Raw genomic sequence first — 18,994 nt, 5'->3', positions numbered from 1 at the left:
ACTCGTTGCCTGCACACATGCTGGTTATGCCGATAATTTAAAGAAATTTAGCATTATATTTTTCTAATTTATAACTTTAAAGTTAATTATTTTATATTATTTTCTGATTGATTGTTAGGTGGACGTGCGCAGTGGCGGCAACAAGACATGCCTGATGGTCGCTTGTCACCAGGGTCATATGGACATTGTGTGCTTACTGCTATCGCATCAGGCCAACATTGAACTGGAGGATGCTGATGGCGACCGAGCACTGCACTACGCCACGTTTGGGTCAGTCCTAAGCTCCTAAATTCCTTCATTCATCCATTAGTTTGTTCACTCATGCATTCCTTTTATTCATTCATTCGTTTGTTTGGTCTGTCAGTCAGTCTTTCGTTCCCCTTAGGCTAGTTTCAGAAACACATTTGGTTCGGTTCGTTTTCGGCAAATTCCGATAAGTGTGAAACGGTAATTCGGTTTGAATTCGGTACCGAATAGGAGCCGCGTAGAACCGAACGCCCACTTGGCTCTAATAAATTCCATCAGGTTCAAGTTTCGTTTTCGGCAAATTCCGATAAGTGTGAAACGGTAATTCGGTTTGAATTCGGTACCGAATAGGAACCGCATAGAACCGAACGCCCACTTGCCTCTAATAAATTCCATCAGGTTAAAATTCGTTTCTAGCGAAGGGCTACTTTCACACACATTCGGTTCGGTTCGGTTCGTTTTCGGCAAATTCCGATAAGTGTGAAACGGTGATTCGGTTTGAATTCGATTCCGAATAGCAACCGCATAGCACCGAACTCCCCCTCGACACGAATAGGTTTTATCATATTCGAATTCGTTGCTAGGAAACCGGAAATAAAAACAAAGTCTTAATAAAAACAAAATAAAAATCTTGAAGCACCCTTTTATTTTTTTAAACTTTAAAATAATTGAACTTGAAAAATAAAAGGGTGCTTCAAGATTTTTATATTGTTTTTTATTAATTTAAAAAGAAGCTCATGTGAATAAATTGTTTTTATAAACAAAATCTTTTACACACGCTCGCTTTTTTCGTTTTTATCTAAACCTGATATCGTGATTATCTGTTTGAAAATCTTCCATGTCAAAATCATATGGTCAATTCATTTCTGTTAGTTTCAATCAATTCATTTCTGTGGCCATTGACTGTCACGCTTCTGATTGGTTAGCTCGGTCACATGGTACAAATCCGCCATCAAGATTCCAAACAAACTTTTAAGTCCTATCTTATAGCATTAGAAATTTGGAACTTACCACTTCTTTTACCGATTGTAAATATATTTTGAACTCACGATGAGTTTGATATAGCATTTTCGAAGGGTTTCGTTGATTACACTTTAATATAGGCAATAAAGAAAATTTTAAAAACACTAATAAAGCTTGAAACATTAATTTTCCTTCCTTCGGACTCATCGCAGACCACTTCTAGAGCTTTCGCAGACAACTTATTGGGAACCAGTGATCTAGATAAATATGTCGAAAGATAAATTTTAATTTTATTGTATTTCCTCATCCAATTTATTGGATCGAACTTCAAATAATCCAATTTCAAAATACTTTATGCGGCTCAATTAAATATAACATTTTATGAAATTTTTAACCGTGATTAAGTGCTGATTAAGTAGTACGTCTTGACTTCTATTATTGATTCTCTTCGGTACTGAGTACCCTATCCATAACATGTTCAATAATTGGTCAATAGTTATTGATATAATATGGATTTAGAGTTGCATTACCACGAGCTTAAGATTTGAAATATTACTAAATATGAATAATAATGGTAATGTGTTTTCTTTTTCAATTGCTTACATGTTTATTAAAATCATTAAGTAGAACTATGGCTAGAACAATTGGCTTTTCCACAGTTTATATCCAATGTTGTGTTTAAAATATTTTCGTCAGACTTATTGGCTGTCAACTAATAAAACAAAATATTTGAATGTTATGGAATCTATTGTGATGAGAATTCCATCATATTTCCACAAATAGATATGAGAACTTCATTATTCTTTGTCAATAGAAAAAAAAATTACAATATCATGACATTATTTCAAAAGCTTTTTGGAGATTCAGCTTTCAGGTTACGTTACCTACCTTTCATTTTTATTCGCTATTATCTACAACTTACTATTTCAAGTTCAAAAACTATATTGGGAATATAGAAAAAACATTAAAGAAATTATATCGAAGTTAATATTCACAAAAATATGCTTTAATAAGTAAAGGCAAGCGATTTTACTTATCGCCTATAAGCTCCATTGTAAAATTCAAATATTTGGAATCTTCATGGCGGCGGCGGGAAAAAAAATTCCAATGGCCATACTGTGGGTAATATAGTTACTGTAGTTCACTGGAGCATTTTTTTCTCAATGAATAGTTTGCTAAATAAATATTAAGATAAATTTAAACTCAGGGAGAATTTTTATTATTTTTTTTCAATAAAAATTACATGATTTCATTAATGGAGAGAAGAGATGAACGTTATGTACCATGTGTCGAAATTTAAACAAATTTTTTATTCAAAAAATAATCAATCTGAACGTCCAAAATATAATCAAAATTAAACTATTCAAATAGTTCACAATTTTTAATCAACTTGAAAATTTTGTTGTTCAAGAAATCACATCTTACTATTTGAACACCAGCTTCTATATTTTATTACCAGCATGAATTGTGAAAATTCAAACACATCAGTGTTTGAGAAGAGAATACCTAATTGACCGAGCGAAGTGAGGTCTAAGATTCAAGTCGACGGTTTGGCATTTCTCTTAATGTTTAAATGTTTATATGTTGCGCATTTACGGCGAAACGCGGGAATAGATTCTCATGAAATTTGACGGGTATGTTCCTTTTTTAATTGCGCGTCGACGTATAGTATTTCACCGGATCTCAAAAACGGCTCTAACGATTCTCACGAAATTCAGAACATAGTAGGTTTATAATATGAAGATTCGATTGCACTAGGTCTCATCCCTGGGAAAACTCGCTGAAGGACATTAAAAGGATAGGTATTATTCATCCTTGGAAAAACAGCTGATAATAATTATTTCGTCGTCTGTTGGTGATGGAAGTGAGTGAGCGAGTTCATATGTGGTGGATTGTGTCAAAATTATGACTCAGCTGTTGAACTTTTGATCATTGATCATTCAATCAGGTACTTAGTGCCGGTTGCAAAAAAGCCGGGTTATTTTCAATCCTGATTAATTCCAGTAGATCCATCTTTTTGAAATGGTCTTCTCTGATTTGGTTCACGTGAAGTTAATCAGGATTAAAATCTAACCGGCTTTCGTGCAACTGGGCCTTTGTGAGGAAAATTTTTGCCTTCCCTTTGGGAATTAATCTCAATTTACTGTGATTAGATAGAACATTTCTGTATGAATGTTATTATAATTTCTTCTTTCGTAATAAATAGTTTATGCTTTTGTACTCCAGAGCGAAGCTCGTCCCCGATATTTTGCTTTAAAATGACTTAGAACTAGCAGTTGCTGTCTCTAATACTCAATTGACCTATTGTACAGATTCTCATAGATTGATAGCATTTTGCTTTGCGTTGCAGGAGTCAGCCGGACATAATTGAGTTGCTGTTGAACAGAGGTGCTGACATCAACCAGGTCAACAAACAGCTGTGCTCGGCTCTGCATATAGCTGCCAACAAACAGCATGTCAGCTGCACCCGAGTCCTGCTCAAGTACAGTGCCAACGTCAACATACAGGTCAGCAAAGCACACACCTTTCCAATGCGACTGTAAATCGAATCAAATCAAATTTCATTTATTCAAGTAGTTGCATGTGAAAGACAAGCTTCACAACATTGAATCGTCACAATCAATAATAAACACAGAAAGTACAATAGTGATAGCATGGAGGAGGATGCAAGGAGGAGACGTCAAAGAAAAACACTGCCTTCAGGAACACCCCCTGGAAGAAATCGATTAATTTCAGTTGATTTAAAGGAAATTTTTATTTTGTAATAATTCTATGACATGTAATTTTCTTCCCTCAAGACATCCACACATTCATCCACTGTGTATGGCGCTCTTTTTAACAGAACTTTCCTTATCCTTCCGGTCATCTTTGAAAAGTTGGAAAAATCTTTAAAATTATGGGGGAGTCTATTTGTAATTTTTATTGTGCAATAGTGTGGGCCTTTCTCCAGAAGGGTTAGTCTATGTGCCGGGTAACCGAGGATTGAGCCAACACTCCTCGTATTGTAGGAATGATCAAGTAAAACGGATGAGAATGCCCTCCAATTTTTACTAACGTACGTGATGATCTCCAGAAAGTACATGGCTGGCAAAGTTAATATACTCTCTCTCTCTCACAAAATAAGGCCTACAGGATGTTCGGGCAATCAGGTTGAAGATTATTCTCTGAGCTCTTTTCTGCCTCCTGAAAATTACCCCAAGGTGTGTGTCATAGCCACCCATTGAATTGACCGAGCGAAGTGAGGTCTAAGATTCAAGTCGACGGTTTGGCATTTCCCTTTATGTATATATGTTGCGCATTTGCGGCGAAACGCGGTAATAGATCTTCATGAAATATGACAGGTATGTTCATTTTTAAATTGCGCGTCGACGTATATACAAGGTCTTTGGAAATTTTGCATTTCAAGGATAATATAAAAGGAAAAAGGAGCCTCCTTCATACGCCAATATTAGAGTAAAAATCAGACTATAGAATTATTCATCATAAATCAGCTGTCGAGTGGACTATAAATCGCTTGCCATGACGCATGCAATTCAATATCTCAATGTAACTTGGTGAAAAAACAGCTGTTGTGTGGACTATTAATTGCATGCCTCATTGAATGCAATTTTTATGCACTATTAAATGAACTATTGATTGCATGCAATTAATAACTAAAATAACATAGTATTGTCTCTCGACCTTTCTCTGCTTTAAACTCGGGCTGTCCAGTTGCCAGTATGTCTTGAAGGAGATTAGCTTTTGATGTTAGCATTTTTGATACACCAACCCCAACAGTCATTAGCCGTTTTCACACCGATATCTCGCCGACACGACATACAGACAGGATTTACTCTGATGGACAGTATAAGAGGAGGCTGCGGTTTATAACTGCGTGAGGTCTACTGTTCACAGAACTACTAGTGTAGTCAGCCACACGAAAAAGTCTCATGGAAATAGATTAGTGCATTGTTGCCAAATAAGAGTTGATCAACATTTACACAGCTAATTTAAGAGTTGATTATAAATGAGGATTAATTAGTATTTTAACTAGTCGTTCTACAGTATCACCACACATGATACAGTATCACCACACATGATACAGTATCACCACACATGATACAGTATCACCACACATGATACAGTACCAACACAATGCTAGTAGTTCTATGAACAGTGAACCTCGCGCAGTTATAAAACACAGCCTCCTCTTATACGGTCCATCAGAGTAAATCCTTTCTGTATGTCGTGTCGGCGAGATATCGGCGTGAAAACGGCTAATGGCTGTTGGGGTTGGTGTATCAAGAATGCTAACATCAAAAGCTAATCTCCTTCAAGACATACTGGCAACAGGACAGCCCGAGTTCAAAGCAGATAAAGGTTGAGAGACAATACTATGTTATTTTAGTTATTAATTGCATGCGTTATTGCATGCAATCAATAGTTCATTATTAATAGTGCATAAAAATTGCATTCAATGAGGCATACAATTAATAGTCCAAAAAAACCTAATTAAATTTCCAAAAACCTTGTATATACGTCGACGCGCAATTTAAAAAGGAACATACCTGTCAAATTTTCTTGAAAATCTATTGCTGCGTTTCGCCGTAAATGCGCAACATATAAACATTTAAACATAAAGAGAAATGCCAAACCGTCGACTTGAATCTTAGACCTCACTTCGCTCGGTCAAAAATATACCTGACGAATTGGCAACGTCGATGGGTGCGGGGTAGGGATTGGGGTTGAGTCACTCAGCCGTGCCAATTTCTATCGCACTATTCTCGAGCTTCTGTCAAAAAGCTGATGACACAACATGCATGACGAGAATGTGTGTACACACATGTTTAACACACTTGTCTGGTCGTTAGTCGCCACCCTTTGTAAGACATTAAAAAGTCATAGATATCTACAGACTTACAAGACTGCAAAAGTGCCTTTATCTGTTAGAGCATCGTCAGTAAAAACTTTCAAATGAACAGTTGCTGAATGGCTGAAATTTAAAGGTGCTACTCAACCGATGAGTATTTGCATCTCTGTGACTTGTATGTTTTGAAGGCAGAGGTCTTCGGGGTGATTTGCAGCATTTATTTGGGATTTTCGTTAAATAATAATTATATATTAATTAGCATTTGAATAAATGCATTCTCTATTTAATTCATCTGTAACTGGTTGGCCGCTGTGGCTTCGTATAAAATGAGCACTGCTATCCAGAGATTGTCAGTTTGGTGTAAGGGTAAGCATTCCTGACTGGCAATCGGGAGGTACCGGGTTCGATTCCCGGGCCGTGCAACTAATTTTTGGATAGTAGTTCTCATCGAATTTCCATCTAGCTGTTAACCCTGTTGTCAATGTCTGCAGTAGCAGAGGTCTTCGGGGTGATTTGCAGCATTTATTTGGGATTTTCGTTAAATAATAATTATATATTAATTAGCATTTGAATAAATGCATTCTCTATTTAATTCATCTGTAACTGGTTGGCCGCTGTGGCTTCGTATAAAATGAGCACTGCTATCCAGAGATTGTCAGTTTGGTGTAAGGGTAAGTATTCCTGACTAGCAATTGGGAGGTACCGGGTTCGATTCCCGGGCTGGCAACTAATTTTTGGATAGTAGTTCTCATCGAATTTCCATCTAGCTGTTAACCCTGTTGTCAATGTCTGCAGTAGCAGAGGTCTTCGGGGTGATTTGCAGCATTTATTTGGGATTTTCGTTAAATAATAATTATATCAGCATTTAATAATGACATTTTGTCATTTACGTGCCTATTGTAAATTTGTTTCATTTACTGGCAAATGGAGATTTTGTATTCTCGTATTCTAAAATCCATAATGGCAGCTGACGGCCCTTTGCCTCTGTATATTGTCACTGTAGACTACTATGTCAATTCACGTTTTTCATTTTCATTCCGTGCCATTTTGTTCGGTTGGCTATGAAAGTTGAGTAATTTTCAATCAAGCTCTAGATGATGTCTACTTTGTTAGGTTGGCAGTACGTCTAGAGCTGCGTACACATATTCGCGCTTCCAACCCGCACCGAGCACGCTCCTCCCTCGTACCGCCCTCGTACCACCATCGAACCACAGTCGCTCCGCCTACGCACCCATCATGAACGTTACGGAAGATGTTAGATCTTCTTGCGTTCCCCGGTCGAACCACTCTTGCTCGCCGGTCGATCATCAATCGCTCTGCTGGAGTGACGTTCGGTTGCGGAGCAGAGCGAAAGTCTGTACGCACCTTTAGATTCCCCATAAATTGAAACCTCATGTATTGAAACACCATAAAAAGATGTCAAAAAATAACAAGACCCCTCCAACACACTACTCTACGATTCTAGCCGCGTGACGGCTGTATTAAGTCTGTTCGGCTGGACACCTGATTATTTTTATTTAAATTGGATAATCTTTTTCAATATAATAATTGTTAAGGTCATAAGAGTGAGAAAAAGTGGCATCTGAAATTTTTAAGTGGTCTAATAAGCGAGTTATGGGTTGTTGAAGTGCTAACTTTCCAGATTCCGTTTTCTTTCGAGATCATAATCGGTTTCAAATTTTCCATTGGAGTTTTTTTTAATACATTCAGAATATCATTGGCTTTGTTCTAATATGCGTTTTTTGCGATTAATGCCAAAATAAACAAATTATCGAATTTACAAAAAAATGTTACTTTTTTATTTATGAACGATGTGGGGAATAAAATGTTTTAGTTTGGAAAGATACATCTTTTTGAATTTTTAAGAGGAGTTCTAATAATATAGTTGAAACCGTTTATGATCTGGAAAGAAAACGGAATCATGAAAGTTAGCACTTCAACAACCCATAACTCGCTTATTAGACCACTTAAAAATTTCAGTTGCCACTTTTTCTCACTCTTATAATGATCTTAACAATTATATTGAAAAAGATTATCCAATTTAAATAATAAAAAATCTGGTGTGGCGCACTCACACAACTTTCCTTGCCGTTATGAAAATTGATCACCTGACGCTAGTGTTCCCGCGCATCTCAAGTACTATATTCAAAGATTTGAGCCAGCTGGTGACAGGGCAATAACGCTGGAGACACACATGAGGTCTGCTATCTCTTCATAGTGAATGATTTAATAGAATCAACAATAATTTGCAATTGAATAATCACATTTTCTCGAATTTAAAGCTTATTTTCAATTTTAGGTGAAAATGTTACTGAACACTAATTGTATCAGCATTTAATATGACATTTTGTCATTTACGTGCCTATTGTAAATTTGTTTCATTTAATGGCAAATGGAGATTTTGTATTCTCGTATTCTAAAAACCATAATGGCGGCTGACGGCACTTTGTCTCTCTATTGTAACTGTAGACTACTATGTCAATTCTCGTTTCCATTTTCATTCCGTGCCATTTTGTTCGGTTGGCTATGAAAGTTGAGTAATTTTCAATCAAGCTCCAGATGATGTCTACTTTGTTAGGTTGGCAGTAAGTCTAGAGCTGCGTACACATATTCGCGCTTCCAACCCGCACCGAGCACGCTCCTCCCTCGTACCGCCCTCGTACCACCATCGAACCACAGTCGCTCCGCCTACGCACCCATCATGAACGTTACGGAAGATGTTAGATCTTCTTGCGTTCCCCGGTCGAACCACTCTTGCTCGCCGGTCGATCATCAATCGCTCTGCTGGAGTGACGTTCGGTTGCGGAGCAGAGCGAAAGTCTGTACGCACCTTTAGATTCCCCATAAATTGAAACCTCATGTATTGAAACACCATAAAAAGATGTCAAAAAATAACAAGACCCCTCCAACACACTACTCTACGATTCTAGCCGCGTGACGGCTGTATTAAGTCTGTTCGGCTGTACACCTGATTATTTTTATTTCAATTGGATAATCTTTTTCAATATAATAATTGTTAAGTGAGAAAAAGTGGCATCTGAAATTTTTAAGTGGTCTAATAAGCGAGTTATGGGTTGTTGAAGTGCTAACTTTCCAGATTCCGTTTTCTTTCGAGATCATAATCGGTTTCAAATTTTCCATTGGAGTTTTTTTTAATACATTCAGAATATCATTGGCTTTGTTCTAATATGCGTTTTTTGCGATTAATGCCAAAATAAACAATTATCGAATTTACAAAAAAATGTTACTTTTTTATTTATGAACGATGTGGGGAATAAAATGTTTTAGTTTGGAAAGATACATCTTTTTGAATTTTTAAGAGAAGTTCTAATAATATAGTTGAAACCGTTTATGATCTGGAAAGAAAACGGAATCATGAAAGTTAGCACTTCAACAACCCATAACTCGCTTATTAGACCACTTAAAAATTTCAGTTGCCACTTTTTCTCACTCTTATAATGATCTTAACAATTATATTGAAAAAGATTATCCAATTTAAATAATAAAAAATCTGGTGTGGCGCACTCACACAACTTTCCTTGCCGTTATGAAAATTGATCACCTGACGCTAGTGTTCCCGCGCATCTCAAGTACTATATTCAAAGATTTGAGCCAGCTGGTGACAGGGCAATAACGCTGGAGACACACATGAGGTCTGCTATCTCTTCATAGTGAATGATTTAATAGAATCAACAATAATTTGCAATTGAATAATCACATTTTCTCGAATTTAAAGCTTATTTTCAATTTTAGGTGAAAATGTTACTGAACACTAATTGTAGAGATTTTCATGCTCAATCTACTCCACTTGATTTTTTTTGTTTCAATTGTATCTGAAGCCTGATAATTGGGAATCTATCTGCATTGATGGGGCGGAGCTCCTGAAATTTTTACGGATATGGGACTTGTGGCAGTTGATAGAGCTTATCAATAACTATTTTAGGTATGAATTTGATCAAAATCGTTGGAGCCGTTTCCGAGAAAATCACGAAAAACCCTGTTTTTGACAACATTTTCGCCATTTTAGCCGCCATCTTGAATTGCATTTGATCGAAATTGTTCGTGTCGGATCCTTATAGTGAAAGGACCTTAAGTTCCAAATTTCAAGTCATTCCGTTAATTGGGAGATGAGATATCGTGTACACAGACGCACATACACTCATACACACACACACACACACACACACACACACACACACACACACACACAGACCAATACCCAAAAACCAGTTTTTTGGACTCAGGGGACCTTGAAACGTATATTGGGGTATACTTATTTTGGGGTACCTTAATTTTTTTCGGAAAGCAATACTTTCCTTACCTATGGTAATAGGGCAAGGAAAGTAAAAAAGTGTATCGAACAACCTAAAGGCTGTAGTCTATTACTGTATATTATTTTATAATTTTTATATGTGTCTATTTTTCCTTTGGTTAACAGCTGTTGGGCAGCAACTCTCCATGCTTCTTTGTATATATTTGTCTACATTCTATATAATATATAAGTATATAGAATTCATAGCAGGATTCGTACGGCGATACACCACTGCACGACGCCATAGGCAAGGATAATTTGTCGGAAATAATAGAGCTGCTGTGCAGTGTGCCTAGCATTGACTTCTCACTGTACAACAAGCGGGGCTTTAACGTACTGCATCAGGCGTCCATTAAGGGAAACAATTTGTGAGTAGTTTGTCAAGTTTATTTTAAATTAGTTCATTTTAGGTTAGTTTAGTTTATTCTTAGCCACAGTCGCTTGACCGGGGAGTTGTCAGACTGGAGCATTTTTGTTGCGTGTCTATGATGATAATTTGTTTATTTATGGTTCTGACGCATCCACACTCTCGCCCAATGCGTACAAATGACGACGAGCGCGAGAGTGTGGGTGCCTGCATTGCCTTCACTGGCCTTCGCTCCGATTTTTGTCGAGTGAAGACCAGCCAAGCGAAGGCGAGTGACCCGCCGAGCATCCACAAATGGTCTCTTTGCAGTGTGGATGGCAAGACAAACGTGGCCAAGCTTGCCAGCTTGATATTGATAGAATACTGCCATTTTAACATGAACCTCACTTTAGAGAATAGTGTCTTAAACCGCTCAATCTGTCACTCTGCTTAAACCAAGAGCCAAGAGTCACCAGGAAGTAGCTGAAACCACTCTGTCAAGAGTCACCAGCAAGAAAATTTAATCAAATCAAATCACGAAGTAAGGCATCACTGCGAGATAAAACGGCATTCTTCAATTCAATGATTACTATGAATAGTTTAACTGAAGATATTACTCGCAATTCAATTTTGGAGTTGAAGCCATTGGAATGTGCCTGATTGGCCAACATATTGACTTAAGGTCAACATTTAAAGTCCAAAAATTGAAAACCAGAAGATCCATTAGAGCATTAATGTTATTATATTAAATTCTAAATAATAATATATTCATGCCAGATTTCATTAATTTGTTAAATTTCCATGTTCCATGCAATAGACCAAGACTTAATATGCTATTTCAAATACCGTTTGTCAGAACCGCTCACCATTCCAATTCCTACCTAAATAGAACAATGAGGTTGTACAATAGACTAAACCCATTCCTTGACCCCTTCTATGACCGCTACAATACATTCAAAAAATATTGTGAAAAATTATGCTGCTCAATTGATGAATAAATTATTATTTTTGAGCTCTACTAACTCTCCTTTTTTTCAAATGCTTCTCCTTTCTTTGTATCTTTCATCCTATACCCCTTTACTAACTTTCCGGAATCTAACCCAAATATTGTTCTCTACTAATCTTATTAGTTATAGTTATACTGAATCATGAATATTTAATGAAGTGCGATATTATTTTCTTTTTTGTATGTTAATTGTAATGTTATACTATCAAATATGTCATTAAGGCTCTTACTGGAGTTTGTCTGTGAGCCTTTCTATATTTTCATGGAATAAATAAATAAATATATATTATTGAAGGTTTTCGGTTTATCGTTTGATAGTTTGACACCTTGTGAGACCGTACTCCCACAGTGATTGACAGTATTGACAGTTTCTGTTCCAACAAACTTGGAGTCATCTTTTAATGACTTTTCAATCAATACTATTATATTCAGCTGCTTCTGAAGCTTTCAGTTCACTAGAGATTTATAATTATGATAATAATAATAACGAGTGACCTGGCTGGCTGAGGTCTGGTGTTTTCAGAGTTTTCAGGTCGCACCTGATCAATTTCAGGGTATTTGACATGACCTAACGACTGTCATTACGCAGCCGGGACTGACAATTAACGTGTCCATCCGAAACACGGGAGTGACCCGAGAAAAATATCTTGCCCGGGCCGGGCAAGTTTTATATTATTAAGTGAAATTCGGTTTAATAGTATATTTCGCACCTAGAGCAGAAAATGAGATTTTTCCGGCTCGAAATCGGTTTTCAAGTCTGAAAAGATTGAGAGCCGGAAAATCATTTTTGCCCGTGGTGCGAACGCTATTTTTCGCCACACACAAAAATAAACAATATATGAGAATAGCTGTTTACTAAGCACTTCCGAAAGCAGAAGTGGAAGGTGGTGATAGCTCTAGCAAATCTGAGGTAATCTGAATATCAGGAAATTGTCCAAGTATTTTTATTTTTTATTCTGATTCGTCTAAATAACCTAAAAGATGATGTTCAATTATGTGGGAGGTTGAGTTTATACTTTTTTATTCTTTCAAAAGACAATAAGATGATATTATTATAAATGTTTTAATTATTGAATGATGAACACAAATAATGAAAAGTTTTTTGATGAGCTGTTTTTTGATCACCTTTCTTAGTTCCATGTTAGCGGCTGGAAAGGGTACTCTTTCCGGCCTAGGCCGGAAAGAAACCTGTTCTGACGTCAGACGAGAGTCGTCTGCAAGCAATGTCTTTCAGATCTACGTAGAGACTGGAAAACAGCTGCTTTCTGTGCAGTGTGGCGAAAAATTATTAATGTCTAATTCTAAATTCTGATATTTGTGTTAAATTATAATATTTAGTAAATTTGATATGATTCCGATTGTTTTGCAGTGCTACAGAGAAGATCCTGGTGCGTTCGCGACAACTGGTGGACGAGAAGAAGGAGGATGGCTTTGGGCCGCTGCATCTGGCCTGCCTGAATGGCCACAAGGCCACAGCCGAGACTCTGCTGGTCAAAGGCCAGGCGCACATCGACATACGCAACAACAAACAGCAGACGCCGCTGCTGCTAGCCGTGTCTCAGGTATTATGAGGGTATTCACTTCAAAATGTCAGCATAATCATGGAGAGACGATAGCATAAGAAGATATCCTTCGTTTATGTTCCAAATTCCAATGTTAACACAAGCCGATAGTCAGTAGTTTTTTCGTGAAGCTATGTGACGCTGTTAGTCTATCGTACTGTACCGGTCTGACACTCTCATGCGGCCAAAACAGTAATAATAGACAGTAGTCGACAGTAAGTAATTGGCTTGAAATTTGGAGCATAAACTACCTATACCGTGGGATATCTTTTTGTATCTTTTATATTGCAGTGTGGACAGCAAGACCAACACGGCCAAGCTTACCAGCTGGGCCAGTGACTTGGCAAGTCACTGGGCGATAGTGTGGACTACCTGGCCACAAGGTCAGGCTCACATCGACATAAGCAACAGACACCACTACTGCTGTAGTAATAGTAATAATAATATCGAGTGACCTGGCTGGCTCAGGTCTGGTGTCAGAGTTTTCAGGTCGCACCTGATCAATTTCAGGGCCTCTGACTTGACCTAACGACTGTTATTAGGCAGCCGGGACCAACGAGTCCATCTGAAACACAGGAGTGGCCCGAGAAAAATATCTTTTCCTACAGATACCTTGAAAATTGACCATTTCTGCACTGATTGCAGGCCGCAAAGAATCACTTTTCCGCACTAGTGCGCAAAGTGAGTACTTTGCGTACTCCAGATTTGCAGCATGATAACGCAAAATAGTAGGTTATATGGAGCACCAGTGCAGCAAAATCAAAATTAAGTTGGTAATACTCATAGTGAGGCCCACGTTATAATGGCAGTGGAGAACAGCGTTGCCTTGTCATTATGTGCCTTGATTATAGTCATTTCAATGCTTACATAACATAAACCCCCTTCAAGCAGTCACATAAATTTTCAATTGAATTACTAATCATTATAATTAAATTATTATTATCCAATTTTAAATAAATTAAGGTTTTTATTAATAATAAAATTACACAGAAAAACATTTGATGGATTTCAGGGAGTTTTACCCATAATTACCCACTTTTCATATTCAATGGTAACTGTAGGAAAAATGTAATGTGAAATACATGCGCAAAGTTCGTTTGCTGCACTCAAGAAACCATTCCGCACAAATAACTATTGTGCAACTAGTGCGCAAAGTGAAAGTTTGCTGCACCGAAAGAAACGTTTGGAATGGTTTGTTGAGTGCAGCAGAGGAACTTTGCGCACGTATTTCACATTAAATTTTTCCTACAGTTACCATTGAATATGAAAAGTGGGTAATTATGGGTGAAATTGCATGAAATCCATCAAATGTTTGGGTTTGTGATGCTGTTATTAATAAAAACCTTAATTTATTTTAAATAGAATGTAGTATGTTGTGTGTTTGAATGGCGGGGGTGGGGCGGCTGTCATCCACTGTTGTCCACCACCTCAAGACTCTTTTAACGTGCTAGACCCACAGTCACAGTTACCAACTTAATTTTGATTTTGCTGCACTGGTGCTCCATAATAACCTACTAACTATTTTGCGTTGTCATGCTGCAAATCTGGAGTATGCAAAGTACTCACTTTGCGCACTAGTGCGGAAAAGTGATTCTTTGTGGCCTGCAATCAGTGCAGAAAGAGTCACTTTTCAGGGTATCTGTAGGAAAATAACTATTCCCGGGCCTCTGAATATTATAAAGCCAGCAACTAATCCACTCGACTACGGCCACTACTGCTATAATGAGGTCATACGAGGTCTTCCCCGTTCAGTTCGTACTCCGGAAAAAGTAGACCGAGTCAGAACGGCAGTTGTTACTGGTCCTATAGTGAGGTCCACGTTATAATCGCAGTGGATAAAGATAGAAGAATAGCGATGCCGATTCTCTGCATTAATTAATTATATTTATAAACTGTCGAAAACATAATTGGCATCGTTTTGGACCTAGAAAAGGATAGTAACACCGGCTATGTCGAATGATAGACAAGGATAGCAAAACCAAAGTTGATCAAATACTGTCATTATAACGTGGACCTCACTATAGACGATCGACTAGATGACATGGTCTCAGGACTAGACGACACAGACTCGCTCTACATTTCCCGGAGTACGAACTGAACGGGGAAGACCAGGCGGTTTCTTTTTCATCACAGAACCAGTATTTCTAAACGCTGCAACCCAGTATTTCAATCAGGCACTGCACTTCGACGTCCAACGCTTAAATATTGACAGAAAAGCGTTGCACTGTGACTACAGATTTATTGTTTCTAAAAACTTGCTCGACAGCGAACACAACAATGTTGTACGTTCCAATATATAGCCTAAATATATGTGCGATTTAGTTGAAAATAGTAAATTATGCTTATACGCTGACGATATAAGTATGTGCATTGCTGATAAGGACTGGAACACAACAGAAATTAAATGTAACAATTCTATATCATTAACTAAAAAGTACCTAAATCATAGACATCTGCTACTTAATGATAACAAAACAAAGTTCATCCATTTTACTTGTAGAAATTCAGAGGTAAAACAACTTAATTCCGTAAATAATAAGGAAGAAATCAAATTTTTAGGTCTATATCTTGAAAACACACTTAGTTGGTCCGTTCACATTCAAAAAATATGTAAAAAATTAAGCTCAGGAATTTTCGCGCTGAGACGACTAGCAAAAATTTCGAACTTAGATACGTTAAAAGCAGTGTACTTTGCAATGATCCACTCTCACATTTCATATGGAGTTGAAATATATGGAGGAACAAGCATCTCAAACTTAAATAAAATACTCCTATTACAAAAAGAAGCAATAAGAATAATTCTAAATCTTGATAGAGAGCGATCATGCAAGCCATTCTTCAGTAAGTTAAAGTTCATGACGGTGTACAGCCTGTACATTTATAGGACAATATTATATATAAAAACTAATGAATCTAGATTCCCACGGCAAGTAGATATACATAATTACAACACAAGAAATAAAAATAATTTTACAATAAAGAAACACAATAAGGAAAAATATAAACAAAGTCCAACGTACATGGGAATGAAATTTATCGGTTGTCTCCCAGGTTGCATAAGATATGAACCTGATAAATCAAAATTTAAGGAATTGCTGAGAGCATATTTGATGGATTTAGCATGCTACAGTATAGACGAGTTTACTGTAAAAAAATGAATTTTATACAGTCACTAATTTCTCTTTAGCTTTAAGTTAGTTTTTAGTTTTTGACTTTTTCATGTACATTTTCATGTATGTTTTGGAAAGAAATAAATGATTGATTGATTGAATACTCCATAGCAACTGAAACGGCATAGTATGGGCCGTCTGCCAACATTCTTTCAAGAGCAATATCCTCTCCCGTCGCCGAGTACTATCCGTTCGAAAAACATTCGTTTCTTCTGCACCACGTTGTATTCGAAATGTGAATGAATGAATGTTGTTGGCAGGGTCATTGTGCGGTGATTGAGCTGCTTGTGAGTGCCGGCTGTGACTTGGAGGCAGTGGATGAGGAGGGGGACTCTGCCCTGCACATTGTCCTCATGAAGCGCAACTCGATCAGCACCGAAATACAGGAAGAACAGGCGCCCACCATACATGGCGTGAGTCACTAACCAAACCTTTTCCAAATGTATTCCAGAAAGTGTCAATCTAATTCTAAAATACATCAATTGTATTTCAGAATGCTCGTTTGTAATAATTGAGAAAATATCGGATGTGAATGAGAGCAGTCAATTTTATTTGAGTCTAGTAGGTAACTCGTGCTCCGCAACTATAAAATAAGGAACCCGTGACTGTGTCTTGAATTTAACATTTAAAACTAATTACGTTTAGGCTAAACTCACACTTACGCGACTCAGGTCGAGAAGAATTTGGAGGCAGATAGAGGACCCGTACTGCGACTGTTGTGATATCCAGTCAGATGACCACCTCCTGAAATGTTGTCTTGCTCCAGCATGCACTCGACAAGACCTTTTTGAATTTAATGACGAAGCTGTTAAAACAGTGGATTTTTATTTTAATGTAGGCATTTAATCACCTATCACCTGACACGCACGAACGAAAGGTCGAGAAGAGAATCGACTCTAGTCGAGAGCATGTGTTTTCAAATGGTGACAGTCGCGGAGACTAGAATCGACTGGTCTGAGTGTCACCATTTGGAAACACATGCTCTCGACTAGAGTCGAGTCTCTTTTCGACCTGAGTCGCGTAACTGTGAATTGAGCATACATGATACATGATACATGATAGTTGATACATGAGGCAGAAGATAATAATTTTATTGCTGATATATATATTTTCAATACATGACTGATTGTGGTATTGTTATGCACCGAATTATACAAGGTGCGGCAGAAAGGATGAACGGGTTTCAAAATAGTTATTTGTGCAACTAGTGCGCAAAGTGACAGTTTGCTGCACCGAAAGAAACGTTTATGCCTGAGCCGTAGGCGAGGGCGGGATGATTTCTTGAGTGCAGCAGAGGAACTTTGCGCACGTATTTCACATTAAGTTTTTCCTACAGTTACCATTGAATATGAAAAGTGGGTAATTATGGGTAAAATTGCCTGAAATCCATCGAATGTTTTTCTGTGTAATTTTATTATTGATAAAAACCTTAATCCTAAAATCCTAAAGTCCTCGTTGTCGTTGGTTATAATATATAATGTAATAATTAGCTCGTTGTGCTTCGTTGCACCTCTGCTCACTATAGCAGCCCAGTCACTGTTACCAACTTCATTTTCATTTGCTGCACTGTTGCTCCATATAACCTACTAAGTATTTGCGTTGCCATGTTGCAAATCTGGAGTGCAGAAAAATTTTTCCCGCACTAGAGCGGAAAAGTGATTCTTTGCGTTCTGTAATCAGTGCAGCAATGGCTACTTTTCAACGTAACTGTAGGAAAAAGTAATATGTCGTTACCTATGCATAAAAAAACATTTATTTACATAACAATATTCACATTATTTTACAATTTTAGAAAATTAATGTTTGAAAACAATATCTGACAGGTGACGGCCGTTTTCAGCAATGCACTTTACAAGCCGCTCTCGGAAGTTGGATTGTACTCTTTCTAACATTGCCCTGCCAATTTGTTCGACTTCCTCACGAATTGCTCCCTTTAGTTCTTGAAGTGTACGTGGTTTATGCTGGTAAACACGTGACTTCAGGAAACCCCACAAGAAGTAGTCGCACATGGACAGGTCTGGAGAACGAGGAGGCCAATCAATGTCACCAAACCGAGAAATGATGCGACCACGAAAAACAGCCCGAATTGCTTCCATTGAATTTCTTGCTGTGTGAGCTGTCGCCCCGTCCTGCTGAAACCATACTTGCCGGATAGGAATACGTTTCCTTCTTAATTCAGGAAGGAAGAATTCAGTGAACATCTGTCTATAACGTTCTGAGGTTACAGTTACAGTGGTCCCGTTGTCGTCTTCAAAAAAGTATGGACCAATAACAAATATACTGCTCACAGCACACCAAACTGTCAGTCACCTTGGGACTGTGTAATGGTCTCTCATGCATTAATTTTGGATTTTCATCTGACCAATAACGATAGTTCTGCTGATTAACGGTACCATTTAAATGAAAATGTGCTTCATCTGTCGTAAACAAAATGATGTTTTCATTATTGTCAAATATGGCCTCCATTTCTTGAGCAAAATTCAGCCGCTTTACATAATCGCCAGGATTCAATTGTTGAACCATGGCCATTTTGTAGGGAT

At 37.6% G+C, this 18,994-nt stretch overlaps 1 protein-coding gene across 1 annotated transcript in view; it reads left to right on the top strand.

Annotated features, from left to right (window-relative positions):
• Positions 1-18,994, top strand: part of LOC111060182 (E3 ubiquitin-protein ligase MIB2) — a 66,308-nt gene that overhangs the window by 31,807 nt on the left and 15,507 nt on the right. The window contains exons 10-14 of the mRNA XM_039425287.1: positions 119-270; positions 3,560-3,716; positions 10,581-10,738; positions 13,092-13,284; positions 16,715-16,867. Of these exons, the coding sequence (XP_039281221.1) occupies positions 119-270; positions 3,560-3,716; positions 10,581-10,738; positions 13,092-13,284; positions 16,715-16,867 (813 nt within the window). The remainder of the gene's footprint in view (positions 1-118; positions 271-3,559; positions 3,717-10,580; positions 10,739-13,091; positions 13,285-16,714; positions 16,868-18,994) is intronic.

This window comes from Nilaparvata lugens, chromosome 3 (assembly GCF_014356525.2).
Source record: "Nilaparvata lugens isolate BPH chromosome 3, ASM1435652v1, whole genome shotgun sequence".
Taxonomy (NCBI): domain Eukaryota; kingdom Metazoa; phylum Arthropoda; class Insecta; order Hemiptera; family Delphacidae; genus Nilaparvata; species Nilaparvata lugens.
Note: the sequence above shows the minus strand (reverse complement) of the source record. Positions and strands in the feature narration are given on the sequence as shown.